We start from the raw sequence: 14,728 nt of genomic DNA on the forward strand, positions 1-14,728 counted from the left end.
CAATTAGAATTTTAGACCTATGATAGGCCTGCCATGTCCCATTAGCAAGCACATTAATATCCTTTCCATCTTGGCTGAAACCACCACATCCTGGGTTTTTCTTGGCTAAAGGCCAGTCCCTGGATAAAGCAAGTCTAGTAATCTTGCACCTGAATTTGCCACATCAAGGAGAGGGCAGGAACTCAGGTCTGAATATTTAGCTCTCAAAAGGGTGGCAGTCTCCTGAGAGTAAGACTGAATATCGGAGACATTTATAGAAAATAAAAACAGATCTGCTCACGCCCAGTGCTTGGATTGATTTATTGATCAACAGCATTACTCCTCCAGCTCCGTATCAGCCAGGTTCGGTTTGCCTCACCCACAGTGTGTATGTGTACACACTGAGAAGGGGGGCGGGGTGGCAACCAGAGTGGTCTTGGAGGGGGGCTGCAGTGCCAGGTCCCAAGAGCCCCCCAAATAATGCTATATTCTTGGGAATAAAAGGAGTTCTGGGTCCAAGGACATAACAATTGGTAGTTGATAGTAAGAGTTGCCTGTTAGATCTGTGTTGAAGGATGTGAGATGTCAAGCCACACCAAGGAAGTTAGGATGTCACACAACTGATGGACTAGCAGTTGCACTGCCACCTTGTGGGATTGCCTTCTTTTGGGCCTCATTATTGGGCCTTACGGATGTGGAGGATGTGAGAGGACTATCCAAGCTTCTGGGTTTGAAGGGAATACCATGGGTGTAGCTGTACACAAAGTATAAGGGGATGGGGAGGGTGACCACGAGGAAAATGGAAATCATCACGAGCAGCGCCCATGATGGGTAGGGTCGATGCACCTCTTTTGACTGTGGAGAGATGGGAAAGGGGTTCAGAACATTGAAGCTCCTAGAAGAGGGGAGATTGTGGAGGGGAAGAGTGGGAGGGGAACCCGGGCAGAGGACTGAGTGTTCAGAGAGCAGAGAACGAGAAGGTAAGGTCCCTTCAGGTCAAGAGTGGATTGGAAGATCTGGCCCCCACTCTCTGGGAAGGTCGGGGGTCTGGAGAGGGAGGCTCACAGTGCTTGCGTCCCAGGCCACATAGGTGAAGGTCTTCAGAAACAGAAAAGACAGAGTTGCAATAAACAGGATCAGCAGCACAACTGGAGACACATAGCACCATAGCCAGTGACAGATGGGATGGATCGGGCGGTTCCACAGAGTCGCCAATTCTGCAAGAAACCTGGAGGAAAGGGCCGCAAGGCTGTGGCAGGCCCAGCCAAGCCTTACCCTTCCTGGGGGGGCAAGGCCAGCCTGACCTTATTGATCATCTTTCAAATATTCTACCTCACTTCCAAACTCCTGCCTCAGCTCAGGCCTCCTCTTCTCTTCTCTTCTCCCAACTTAAGAAAAAATGTTAACCATTCCTCTACTGCTCGAAAACCTTTCATGGGTACCCAAGGCCCTCAGGATAAAGGCCAAGTCTCTTTCATTCATTCCATAAACATGAGAGCATTTATGATGTGCCAGGGACTGTTCTAGATGAACAAACACAGGCCCCCAATAAAGTTAACATGCGACCCTCAGGGAACTTTTCTTAGTTTCTTCCAGCCCATATATCCAGCCTCCTTCAGTGCATGTTCTCAAACTTAATATACAGTGGAGTCCTTTGGCCTAGACTATTCACCTGTCCAGACTCTGATCAATTGTCCTCCCCTCTGAGATACCTCCTCTGACCTTCCAGTGCCCCTACAGTGTGGCCAGCACCTCTCCTCTAGACTCACCACCTTGTACCGCGAGTGTCTGCTTGCATCTGTCTTCCTCTTTGGACTCTGTGCTCTTTGAGAGGAGGAGCTAATTTTTCTTTTTTTCGCACCAGGAGGAGCTAATTTTAAGTCATTTGTATCCAAGTACTACAAGGCTTTCTCGACCCAGAGTAAGTCTCCAGAAATATTTGTGAAGTAAATGTGAGTGAACTGACTCCAAGAACTACTGTCACCTGGAAATACTGCCATCTGAGCCTTCTGCCCTTGAACTATACCACGTGGATGTGCACATACAGCCTGGGGAAAAGCTGGGCTCAGGAATCCCGTGTGTAACTTGGATTCTCCCACTCGCCCATTCCATAGTTATAGCTACTAATTTCTAGTCCCTGATTATTTTGTTCTCTCTCCCCTGGTCGTTCTTCCTTGAAGAATTAGACCACATCTCTCAATCTACCCCTCTAACACCTAGCCTAAGCCACTGTTAGCTCCCATTTAAAATATTACAATGACTCACTACTGTTCTCCTTGCTTCACTTTTGACTCCTCATAGTCTATTCTCCACACAGCAATTATAGGTATCTTCTTTTTTTAAATATATTTGTATTGATTTCAGAGAGGAAGGGAGAGGGAGAGAGAGGCAGAAACATCAATGATGAGAGAGAATCACTGATTAGCTCCCTTCTGGGGTTTGGGAGGGACTGCGGGAGGGCCCCAGGGCATGTCCAGCCGGTCTCGCCCAAAATTAAAATAAGGACTTATTAACAAATTAACAAGGGACTATTAAAGGGAAAATCACAGACCCACTGGGGTTCAAGCCTGCAACCCAGGCATGTGCCCTGACCAGTGACCTCCTGGTTCATAGGTCAATGCTCAACCACTGAACCACACCAGCCGGGATATAGGTATCTTTTTTTTTTTTTTTTTTTTTTTTTTAATAAATCTGGCCCTGGCCACAGGGTCACAGGTTCCATTCCCAATCAAGGCATGTACCTCGGTTGCTGGTTCCCCGGTCCTTGTGGGAGTGCTTACGGGAGATGGCCAATGTTTCTCTCTTTCTCTCTCCCTTCCTCCCTCCACCCCCTCCTCCCTCCCTTCCACTCTCTTTGGAAATCAATGGAAAAAGTATACTCGGGTGAGGATTTAAAATGTTTTCATCTGATTATGTCATTCCCCTACTCAAAACTCTCTAGTGCCTCCTCTGTCATCCTATATAATAAAAGCATAATATGCAAATCGACTGAACGGTGGAACGACTGGTCACTATGATGCGCACTGACCACCAGTGGGCAGACACTCAATGCAGGAGCTGCCCCCGGTCAGTGCGCTCCCATACAGGGAGCACCGCTCAGCCAGAAGCCAGGCTCACAGCTGGCAAGCCCAGTGGCAGTGGCAGGAGCCTCTCCCACCTCCATTGTAGGTGGGCGGTAAGGAGCAAGGGGTCCTGGACTGTGAGAGCCCCGGACTGTGAGAGGGATTTCTGACTGCTGGGTTAGGCCCGATCCCTGGGGTCCCTCAGCCTGGCCTGTGCGGATGGGGCCGAAACCGCTCTCTGACATCCCCCAAGGGATCCCAGATTGTGAGAGGGCACAGGCCAGGCCGAGGGACCCTACCAGTACCTGGCTGGGGTTTGGGAGGGACTGCGGGAGGGCCCCAGGGCGTGTCCAGCCGGTCTCGCCCAATCCCAATTGGCCAGACCCCAGCAGCAAGCTAACCTACTGGTCAGAGTGTCTGCCCCATGGTGGTCAGTGTGAGTCATAGCAACTGGTCAAATGATCAAACAAATGGTCAGACTCTTAGCATATTTGGCTTTTATTATATAGGATTCTATTCCGACCTCTCTGATCTCCTCATTCCTTAAAGCCTCCAGTCATAATGCTTCTCTCACCATGGTACCTACTGCTCCCTCTGCTTGGAACACACTTTCTCAGAATTCTGACTCCTTCACTCAGGAGTCTGTTCAAATGTCTCCTTATCAGAGAGGTCTTTCTTGCAATCCTACCTCAATTAACACCCATACAAACTCACACTCTTGATCATTTGACCTTACTCTATGATATTTCTCCTGTCAATTATTACCAACTAACATTTTTGTTGTTGTTGTTCATTGGGTGACTATCTCCACCACTAGAATGTAAACTCCCTGAGGACATGTATGATTGTTTTATTTGATACTGTATCCGGTGACTAAAAAAGTGCCTGGCACATATTAAGTACTTAATAAATATGTTCAATAAATGAGTGAATTAAAAGGTTTCGCAGAAGGCCCTGAAGTTGAGGGTCCCTAATGTCACTCTAGCTGAGTGAGAATGGAGGCAAAAAGAAAGGGGTCAGCCCCGCCAGTGTGGCTCAGTGGTTGAGCATCAACCCATGAACCAGGAGGTCACAGTTCAGTTCCTGGTCAGGGCACATGCCTGGGTTGTGGGCTCGATCCCTAGTTGGTAGTATTCAGGAGGCAGCCGATCAAGGATTCTCTCTCATCATTAATGATTCTCTCCCTCTCCCTCTCCTTTCCTCTCTGAAATCAATAAAAATATATTTTTAAAAAGAAATAAAGAAAGAGGTCACCCTCCCCTTAGCCCCAAGTGATCACCTCCTGGACCCATAGGCCCAGCTCACAGCCACGTTTTCAAGTATGATAATGATGATGATGGGGAGGATCATCCAGTAATCACTCAGCAGTCTGATGTAGTAGACGCCTGCAGGTTCAATGAAGAAGATGCCGCACAGGAACATGAGCCCAAAGAGAACCACTGGAGGAAACATTGAACCTGGATCAAGGTCAGAGGTCTGGCTGGGGGAGGAGGGGCCTAAGCAGAGGTTATTACCAGGGCTGGATTAGAGTCTCAGTGAAACCAGGGTCATTGGTGGGAATAGGGCCATACATAGGTCAGAGTACCTATAAATAGCTTTGCATGCTTCCTGCAAAAAGGAAAGGTGTCCTGAAGTGGAATCAGGACGCCCTGCAGAAGCCCCATCATGACATTCATCTCCAGGATCAGCAACAGCAGGAAGAAGAGGATGGACCAGAAGACAGACCCAGGAATGAATGACATGGCTTCAATGAAGGCCAGGAATGCAAAGTTTGGGCCCTCCTTAACCTGTTAAGGGGAGAAAAGTCAGGAGTTAAATTGTTCTTGAACTTAACAACAATACAGATAAAGATATTCTATCTTCCCTGGAAAACTTCCTAAAAGCCTCGGGTCACTGAGAAAATCAGATCTCCAAGCGGACCCTCTGACAAGGAAAACCAATCCACCTAGCATTGTCCAGGGGAGGGCATTCTGCAAGCTACACTTCTTTGCATTACCAGGGCTGCAGGTTATCCTGGTGTCTCTGGGATTTTTTTTTTCTGGTGCTAATAAAACATGAAGTTTCTATTTTACAGAAGGCATTAAGGAACTCTCAGCCCAGAGCACCTATTTTTACTGACCTTCAAAAACTGCTTCTCCAAGTTGCACTCAATAATGTGTTTGAGGACCATGTTCTTGATGGGCTGGGAAAGTTTGTTCAACCAGGAGTTGAAGATGAAGGTTGGATCATCTGGCAGGTTCAGAGGGGGCAGGGCCTCAGGAGGCAGTTTCCCCTGGATTACCAGCTTCAAGAGCACTTCAGCGTTCCTGGGGATAAAAAGTGGGATCACATGGAACCATCTGGCTCCTTATCTTCCAGAGAAGAAAGGACATCTCTAGCTTAGCATTACTGATCTGAATAAGGTAGAGCCTGGGAGGAAACTGAAAAGGCACCCACCTTCAGGGTCATGAGTTTGTGTGAACCAGGAGAAGCCTTTCCTATAGTCTTCTGGGGACTCTGGGGTCCCTGCTCCAGTGATGAAGTCTCTTATTCATCCTCACCTCTGCTCTTCCTCCCGTTTTAGACTCGTAGGCAAAAGTCAACCTTCTAAGCTTTGCATACCGAGTATGAGGAAGTACCGTGCACTTAGGTGACAGTGCAGAACTCTCCCAGGGAGTTGAGCTATGAGAAACTTCTTGGTCTTTTTAACCTGAGCTCTGCTGGCCTCTCTCACCTTGTATTCCCCCCCACGGCCCTCTGCACATTTTATGCTGTGGTCAGATTTGACTACTTACAGTTCCAGGGCCGGCCATAGCCGCTCATGCCCAAGACCAACCCCACCCCCGTCACCATTCTTCACTTGGTGAATTCTACAAATCCTTAAAAATCAGCTCATTGCTCCATAAGAACTGCAATGGAAGGCTTGCCAAGGCTTACTGATAAAGAGCAAAATGCAAGCTGCAGGAACATAAGTATAGTTTGATCAAATTTTATAAACTAAAACACTGTATGTCCTTCTGGTGGTTATTTGCACAGGTTAGGATCCCTAGGGACAAATTCAGCTTAGGTTTGCCTCCTCTGGAAGTCCTTCCCTGACTAGCCTAGGCATGGTGAATGGCTTTGTCTTCTGTCTTTCCATCACTCCTGCTACCAGTCATCATGACTTTATGATTGTGATTAAGTATCTAAATCCCTTCCCTTCCTCCCTCCAAAACTGAAAACACATCGAAGGCAAGGACTGTGGTCTGATCCACCCGCCCACGGACGTGCAGCACGCAGAGTACTTTCCACATGCCTGAGGGATAGCTCTTATTCATGCCCACAGAACAAAACAGGCTGAGAAGACAATATAGGCTCTAGTCCTGAGCGTCCTGATGGGGCTTAAGGATGACAGATTGACTGACACCCCTAAATTCAGGAGTTGCCAGAAAAGAATGATGGCATTCGGGAGCAGAAGGGTGTGGTCTTAAGAGGCTGTCTGAGACTAGAGTAACCTTGACTGTTTGCCACTTTTTGAATCTCTCTGTTGAGATATGCTGAGGGGAGCAGTTGGCAACCTCTGACATGGAAGATTTCCAGGGCTAGAAAAGGGCTCTGAGAAGGATAACCTGTGACAGGGATTCTCTTGTCTCTGTTTTTCATTCTAGGAGAGAGCAGAGGCTTGCAAGTGCAGCTGTGTGAAGGTGGGTCTTTGCAGATGAGGGTCTCTGGGTTTTGTAGTTCCCTGAGGCTGAAACTCTCAACTAAGGGGCTGGCCTTACTTCTCAGTGCAGTTGTGCGTGAGGACGATGGCCCAGAAGCCCAGCACACTGAAGATAAAAGGTGTGGCAAGTATCGCATAGCCCAGGTTGACCAAAGCCACAAGAAATGCATCGTTGAGACAGTTGTTGGACTGGTCCATGTATGAGGAGTAAATGACAATGGGGCCAAAGCCGAGACCTAAGGCAAACAAGACTTGGACCCCTGCTTGGCCCCACGCATTGATGCTGTATATAGCTGATACCTATAAGGGAGAAGAGAAGAATAAGGAGAGATGTCAAAGAGGGGGAGAACCTTAACAAAATACAGGGGATACAAAGGGAGGGAGTGGGGAAAGGACACTAAGAACAGACAACAGGTGTCCTCTACGGTCTGAGAGGGGAGTGAAGAAGATATACCTCCATAACCTTCAAACGTTGAAGCCCGTATCGTGCCCCGGTCAGCAGTACACTCCGGACGAGGAAAGAGATTATGATGATAGCAGACAATGGTACCAAGACACATATTACCTGAATTCAGGGGAGGGCATATCAGCAACCATGTGCCAGTGGCGGGGAGGGTCAATCAACAGTCAGCAGAAATAAAACATTCTGAGCCAGAAGTGAGGAGGAATAGAAGATAGCTTTCAGCAGGGTTCAGGGGCTAGTGGGAGTGAGAGGCCAGAGGGAGTGGGAGATCAGATCAATGAGTGGTAATGTTAGGTGAGGGCTAAAGTGTCTGAGACTGCTAAGGAATCCAAAAATGGAGACTCACCTTCCTGGCGGCCTTGATCCCATTAATCATGAAAATGCCAACAAGACACCAAGCCATCAGAAGGGGCAGGAACAGAGTGATGACTGGTGGCCCACTATCCTCAATTCTGTCCGAGGCCTTCAAGGTCAGCCGGTACCAGAAGTACATGGAGGGTGTTGTCCGTGCACATTCAGGATCTGGGGGTATCTGGCTTTGGACTCCCTTGCTAGACAGGGTGACCATTCCCCTCTTCATTAACCCTTCCCCACCCCCTCTTCCTCTCATTTCTTCTTCCTTCTACTACCTGCCTCTTCTTTATCCCTCCTCACTCCTTTCTCCTCTTCCAAATTCCCTTCCACCTCTGTTTCCCCTTGCTCTTTCACTTCCTCCTCACCAAAGCCACTGGAGTTCTTCAGTAGAGGACACTGCTCCCATGGAACGGAAAAATGGAAGGACTGGCCCAAGTAGAAGAGGATCCAGGCATTGACCACATTCAAGTACAAGGCAGTGATGAAGCACACCTGTGGGGCCAGGAAGGTGGTAGCTGGAGAGGAAAAGTGGGGCCGGGGAAGAGGAGGGGATTTGACAGAGGACTGAGGAAACGAAGGGACTTGACCCATGGAAGTGAAATCAGGGGACTCGTTCCAGGACAAGGGCAGGGATGGGGGTGGGATGTGAAGGGTAGGCCTGGGCAGCCAGGGCTCCTCACCATTAAGCTGCTATACCCCACACTACCAAACCAGGGGCCAATGACAGCCCATGCAAAAATGCTGCACTGGCGCATCCTCTGACCAACTGCCATCTCCAGGAAGAGGAGAGGAATCCCGATCAAGAACAGCAAGACGATGTAGATGATGAAGAAACTCCCTGTGCAGGGGATTTAAGGAAGGGCTCTGAGAATCATCTGGCTTTTCAGCATTTGGATTTCTTTGGGAGTCCAGAAAAAGACATTCCCTACCAGTGATCTCCCTCAGGGCCACAGGCATCAAGATGTAACTATTTCCACATCCCTTCAAGTCCCAGATGTCCAGCCCCTTGCCCCCCAATTCCTGGAAGACCCAGATACAACAGTTTCCACCCCAACCCTGATACAGGCTTCTACCCCACCATCACGTTCAGATATCCTGCACCTCTACCCCTCTCACCACCCTCGGTGTTCAGACAGCTGGCTCCTATCCAGCTCAGAGTACCAAGTCTCCAGCCTCTACAGATCCCAGAGACCTTGAAGTCTGAGGCCTGGATAAGTCTCTGTCTTGCTAACCCTTTGTGGTCCCATGATTCCTGGTCCCCAGACTTACAGCCTCCATTGTGAAGCCACAAGTGGGGAAAACGCCAAAGATTGAGTGCCCTCAAGGTGAAGCCCACCAGGGCGAGGATGTACTCGGCCTTGCTGGACCAGGGTGGACGGGTGGAGACGACCCCACTCTTTTCCTTCTCCAATAACGCCACCTTCTTCAGCGAGGATTTCTGTATCACCGGGGCATCTTCCATCTCCAACAAAGAGGATCTCCTAAACTGGCTGCTCCTCCTTTTCTCAGCTTCAGCAGCCTGAACCTCCCAGGCCTCAGCCTCTGCAATTCGGGCCTCCAATCCCTGTTTGTCGTAGGGCAACAGAAGCCAGTTCTCTGTGCCCTTGTTTTCCTGAGTTTGGGTTCTTAGGGGACCCTCTGCAACGGCTGGATCAGTAGATAAGACTTTCGCCTGTAAAGACTGGGCCTCTGTCTTCACTTCAGGCAGACTCTCCGCAGCAGCTTCCATTTTTCCAAGGGAGGGTCTGACTTCCTGAGAAGACCTTAAGGACACCAAAAACTAGATTTTAGATTTTAAGTTTCAAAGTAATCCTCAACACCTCCTTAAAAAAAATAAAAAATAATAAAAATTTTAAAAAACACCTCCTTAAAGCAAACCTTTTATTTCTGTCCCTACCACCACTGAAATTCAAAGCACAAATAATTCTCTTACGTAAGTTTTACTTCTTAGAAACACTTTGGTGCAAGAGTTAAGAGTAGAGATAGAAAAGCTAACAATAGTCAGGAAACCCATTCAAGAAGTTTCTAAAAACACTGCAGTGTACTCCCTACAGAGGGAGGTACCATTTTTAGTGGGCTTTTGAATCAAAGAAACTAATTTAACACTAACTCTGTCTTGTAACCAGAGGAAAATTGTTTTCCCTCTCTGAGCTTTCTCATCGGTAAAACAGTCAGGTCTCTGTTCAAATATCACCTCACCAGAGGTGCCTTCCCTGCGCACCTATCTAAAATGGTAGCTTACCTATCCACCACTCTCTCCATCCTATCCACTTTTATTTTCCTTCATAGCATTTCTCACCTCCTGATGTGATTAACTATTGATTGTTAGTCTACACTGAGTGGCCAGATTATTATGATCTCTGAACGCATAATATCTGGCCACTCAGTGTGTGTGTGTGTGTGTGTGTGTGTGTGTGTGTGTGTATTAGAGGCCCGGTGCATAAATTTGTGCATGGGTGGGATCCGTCCAACCTGGCCAGGGGGAGGGGACATGGGCAGTTGGCCGGCCTGCCTGCTGGTTGAACTCTTGGTCGAGGGGACAATTTGCATATTAGCCTTTTATTATATAGGAGGACATACACTGAGTGGCCAGATTATTATGCGTTCAGAGATCATAATAATCTGGCCACTCAATGTAGTTATTGTCCATCTCCCTTTCCCTCCCCAACTGCTCTATCCCCAGCAAGAGGATGGTGCTCTACCTCATATTTGAGGCCAGTCTCCTCTCTGCTCTCTGTGCTTCCATCACTCTGACCTTTTCCTTGGCTCCTCAAATACCTTACGAGAGAATGGGCAGGGAGTGTGCTGAAAAAGAAAGAACAGGATGCAATGGGTTCACTGATCAAGTCTAAAATATTTAAAGGAGAAATTACACAAATTCTCTACCATCTCTTTCAGAGGACAGAAGCAGAGGGAGTACTTCCTAACTCATTCAACAAGACCAGCATTACCCCAATAGCAAAAACATTACAGAAAACTGCTGACCAGTATCTCTCATTAACAGAGATATAAAAATCCTAAACAAAGTATTAGCAAACCTAATCAACAATGTATATAAAGAATTATATACCATTATCAAGTGGGATTTATCCCAAGTATGCAAGATTGGTTCAACATTCAAAAATCAATTACATTCAAAAATCAATTCATGTAATCCATCATATCAACAAGCTAAAAAAGAAAAGTCAGCCCAGCCAGTGTGGCTCAGTAGTTGAGCATAAACCTATGAACCAGGAGGTCACAGTTCAGTTCTTGGTCAGGGCACACGCCCAGACTGCGCGCTCAATTCCCAGTGTGAGGTGTGTGGGAGGCAGCCGATCAATGATGTTTTTATCTCATCGATGTTTCTACCTCTCCCTTTCCCTTCCTCTCTCTCTCTAAAAATAAAATCAATAAAAAACACCTCCGAGTTCCATTAAATAAACATTTAAAAAATATATATGTATATATAATCAAATTAATGAACTGTAGAATATCCAAACAAAAGAAGACCATGCATATGTGAAGAAAACAAAGGCACACAACTCCATTCAACATCATAAATTAATCTCACAATGTTGAGAAAAAGAAGCATGACACAGCCCTGCCAGTTTGGCTTAGTTGGTTGGGAGTAATACCACAAAAAGAAGAGGGCCATGACAGGGGGGGAGTATCGCCTGCTGGCCAACAGTGGACAATATCAGACTCCACCACACTTGGATTTTGAGGATCTGGAGGGGAAATACTGGAAAACGCGCCCGTACAATTCGCCCATATATGGCGCTGACATCAGTGGCTCCTTGTTTGATGCCAACACTAAACAATGGAACCTTGGCCCATCCCATGCACCAAAGGTTGGTGGTTCAATTCCCAGTCGGGAGGCAGCCAATCAATGTTCGCTCTCACATCAATGTTTCTCTCTCTCTCTCCCTTACACTCTCTCTAAAAATCAATTAAAAATCTTAAAAAGGAAAAAGAAGCATAACATAAAATATTCAACAAAATGAGTTCATATTTCTAAGTTCAAAAAGAAGCAAAATTAAATTATATAGTTTAGGGATGCATATATACATGGTAAAAGTATAAAGTGAATGATTATCACAAAAGTCAGATTAAAAGTTACCTTTAAAAGGAAAGAAAGGATACTGTAGGGGAAGATGGGGTACTGATTGAGAGCTGATAATGGAAGATCTTTTAGAGTCATGGAAATGTACTATTTCTTTTTAAAAATATATATTTTATTGATTTTTTACAGAGAGGAAGGGAGAGGGATAGAGAGTTAGAAACATCGTTGAGAGAGGAACATCGATCAGCTGCCTCCTGCACACCTCCTACTGAGGATGTGCCCACAACCAAGGTACATGCCCTTGACCGGATCGAACCTGGGACCTTTCAGTCCGCAGGCTGACGCTCTATCCACTGAGCCAAACCGGTTAGGGCTATAAAAATACATTTTAAAAGAAAAGAAAAATGGCCAGGGAATTAATTAGGAGAAATGTCCAAAGAAAATGCTGTCGTGGACAGCTAAAGATAGAAAAAGTAAGAGCCTCAGATTATCAACACAAAATCAAATAAGGTAACTATAAAGTGTTCTATAGTGACTTCTTTCGTTTGGGTTTTGCTTTTCTGGGCGGGGTGGAGAGGGAGAGAGCCAGTAATGACTAGTGTTCCACCAAAAAATAAAGAAAAGTCAAAACCGGTTTGGCTCAGTGGATAGAGCGTCAGCCTGCGGACTCAAGGGTCGCAGGTTTGATTCCGGTCAAGGGCATTTACCTTGGTTGCAGGCGCATCCCCAGTGGTGGGTGTGCAGGAGGCAGCTGATCGATGTTTCTGACTATCCCTCTCTCTTCCTCTCGGTAAAAAAATCAATAAAATATATTTTTAAAAAATAAAGAAAAAAGGAAACTTGTGCTCATGAAAAATATATCCGCCTTTCTTGAACACATTCAAAAATCGTATTCCTTAAAACAGTTTGGGGGTGGGGGTTGGTACATTGGAAATCTGGCCTTTCAGGGACAGAACTGAGTTTTGGCAAACTGAGATTCTGCGAACAGGCCGCCTGTGACACCCATAAACCCCTTGGTTTCCTGGCAGACCCTTCTCGGAAGCTGGAGAGACTCCACGTCGCCTTTCCCAGCCATTGCCCAGGGGCGCCCGCCCTGTGGGCAGCACTCGGGTCGCCCAGAAATGCCCGTTTGCCTCCATCCTTGGAACCACAACCTCCATCCTTGGGACAGCAGCCTCGGAGGAAAGGAAGGGGCTGCTGTCCAGGTTCCTCAAGGCGCAGGAAGTAACTGTTGGTCCCCAACAGGCCTGTGAGGGGCTGGACCCAGTGTCTGCTGTCGGGGAACTTGAACCCCTGGGTTTCACCAATGGGCAGGCCGGGCCTCGGCGTCGCTCCAAGTCAGACTCGATGCGCACAGGGGCTAAAGCCAGCTTTCTGGGCTCTGAGGGAGGAAACAAGGGGGCCCTCTGAGGCCCCTCTGGTCCCTCAGTTCCAGGAGGCCCGGCCTGTTACACCCCGGGGGTGGCGCCCGGCCCCACATCCCCCAAATCTATGAGCGTTTCCGGGCTCCCGAGGGCCAAGTCGTCCTCACCCTGGCCCTGCGGCCTGGCCACTTCGGTCCCGTCAGTTAGGCGACAACGAGGGTCAAGAAGCCCCAACTGAGAAGTCTAGTGACGCTCTCGGCCCCTTCTGGCCTCGAGGCCGGCTCGCTCCACGCACCTCGGTTCCTCTGCGCATGCGCCACGCTCTCCTCGCCTCCCCTCCGAGACTCCCACGTGACTAGCAGCCAATGCAGCCCCGCCCCCGTCCTTTTCAACTCCCTCCCTCCACGCACGCACTCACGCACAGGCCCTACGTCCACGCATGCGCTTGTGCTTCTCTTGCTTATGGGCCATGGCGCCCCCAACCCCGCCCACACACACTAAGAATGGAGTATTCTTCAGCCATAAAAAAGAAGGAAATCCTACCATTTGCGACATGAATGGAACTGGAAGGCATTATACTAGGTGAAATTAGACAGAAAAAGACTGGCCAGTGGTTAGAACGTCAGCCGCGGCCCAAGGGTCACAGGTTCAATTCCTTGTCACGGGCAGGTGCCTGGGTTGTGGGTTCTGTGAGGTAGGCAACCGGTCTCTGTGTGTGTGTGTGTCTCTCCCTCCCTTGACTCCCTCTGAAAAACAGTGGAAAAATATCCTCAGGTGAGGATTAATAAATAAACAAAAAAAAAAGAGGAAAAAAGTCATTTATATGTGAAAAATTTTTTAAATTTTTAATGATAGTAACAGAGTAGAATGGTGGTTGCCAGGGGCTGGAAATGGGGAGATGTAGGTCAAAGGATATAAACTTTCAGTTAAGAGGAATAAGTTCTAAGGATCTAATTTATAGCATGGTGCCTATACTTAACTAGAGGCCCGATGCACGTAATTTGTGCAAGGGGCTCGGCCCTCACAGCCACGGAGGCTTGCCTCAGCCCTTGCAGCCCTGGCTTCATCCGGAAGGACGTCCAGAAGGACATCCGGAAGGTCATCCAGCTGTCCGGTCTAATTTGCATATTATGCTTTCATTATTATAGATAGTACTGTATATTATATACTGGAAAGTTGCTAAAAGTAGATCTTCAGTGTTCTCACCAAACACACAAACCATATGAGATGGTGAACCTGTTAATTATTTTAAGTTTGGTAATCATTCCACGATGCATATGTTTATCAAATCATCATGTTATACACTTTAAATATATACAATTACATTTGTCAGTTATTCCCCTTGAGGAGGGGAAGCCCAGAGTTAAAAATCGGAATACTGACGTGACCGGTTTGGCTCAGTGGATAGAGCGTCAGCCTGCGCACTGAAGGGTCCCAGGTTTGATTCCGGTCAAGGGCATGTACCTCGGTTGCGGGCACATCCCCGGTAGGGAGTGTGCAGGAGGCAGCTGAATTGATGTTTCTCTCTCATTGATGTTTCTTTTTTAAAAAAATATATATTTTATTTTTTACAGAGAGGAAGGGAGAGGGTAGAGAGCTAGAAACATCGATGAGAGAGAAACATCGATCAGCTGCCTCCTGCACACGCCCCACCAGGGATGTGCCCGAAACCAAGGTACATGCCCTTGACCAGCATTGAACCTGGGACCCCCTCAGTCCGCAGTCCACTGAACCAAACCAGTCAGGGCTCATGGATGTTTCTAACTCTCTATCCCTCCC

General features: G+C 47.6%; 1 protein-coding gene across 3 annotated transcripts; it reads right to left on the minus strand.

Moving 5' to 3' along the window:
- Nucleotides 1–283: 283 nt before the first annotated feature.
- On the minus strand, nt 284–13,211 carry LOC103297771 (orphan sodium- and chloride-dependent neurotransmitter transporter NTT5). Of its 3 annotated transcripts, none has more exons than XM_028129567.2 (13): nt 13,117–13,211; nt 10,243–10,345; nt 8,810–9,303; nt 8,221–8,378; nt 7,906–8,032; nt 7,533–7,708; nt 7,178–7,288; nt 6,782–7,023; nt 5,161–5,347; nt 4,627–4,828; nt 4,321–4,426; nt 1,045–1,207; nt 284–834 (listed from the first exon to the last, which is right to left on the minus strand). In XM_028129567.2, the coding sequence occupies exons 2-13, from the start codon at nt 10,284–10,286 to the stop codon at nt 592–594; spliced, it is 2,253 nt and encodes a 750-aa protein (XP_027985368.2). In that variant the 5' UTR covers nt 10,287–10,345; nt 13,117–13,211; the 3' UTR covers nt 284–591. The 3 variants fall into 3 exon arrangements, with proteins under 3 accessions (XP_027985368.2, XP_054566694.1, XP_027985367.2); XM_054710719.1 differs by having other exon boundaries at nt 4,321–4,480; XM_028129566.2 differs by lacking the exons at nt 10,243–10,345; nt 13,117–13,211 and having other exon boundaries at nt 4,321–4,480; nt 8,810–9,423.
- Between the last annotated feature and the right edge of the window lie 1,517 nt (nt 13,212–14,728).

This window comes from Eptesicus fuscus, chromosome 21, assembly GCF_027574615.1.
Source record: "Eptesicus fuscus isolate TK198812 chromosome 21, DD_ASM_mEF_20220401, whole genome shotgun sequence".
Classification (NCBI taxonomy): Eukaryota; Metazoa; Chordata; class Mammalia; order Chiroptera; family Vespertilionidae; genus Eptesicus; species Eptesicus fuscus.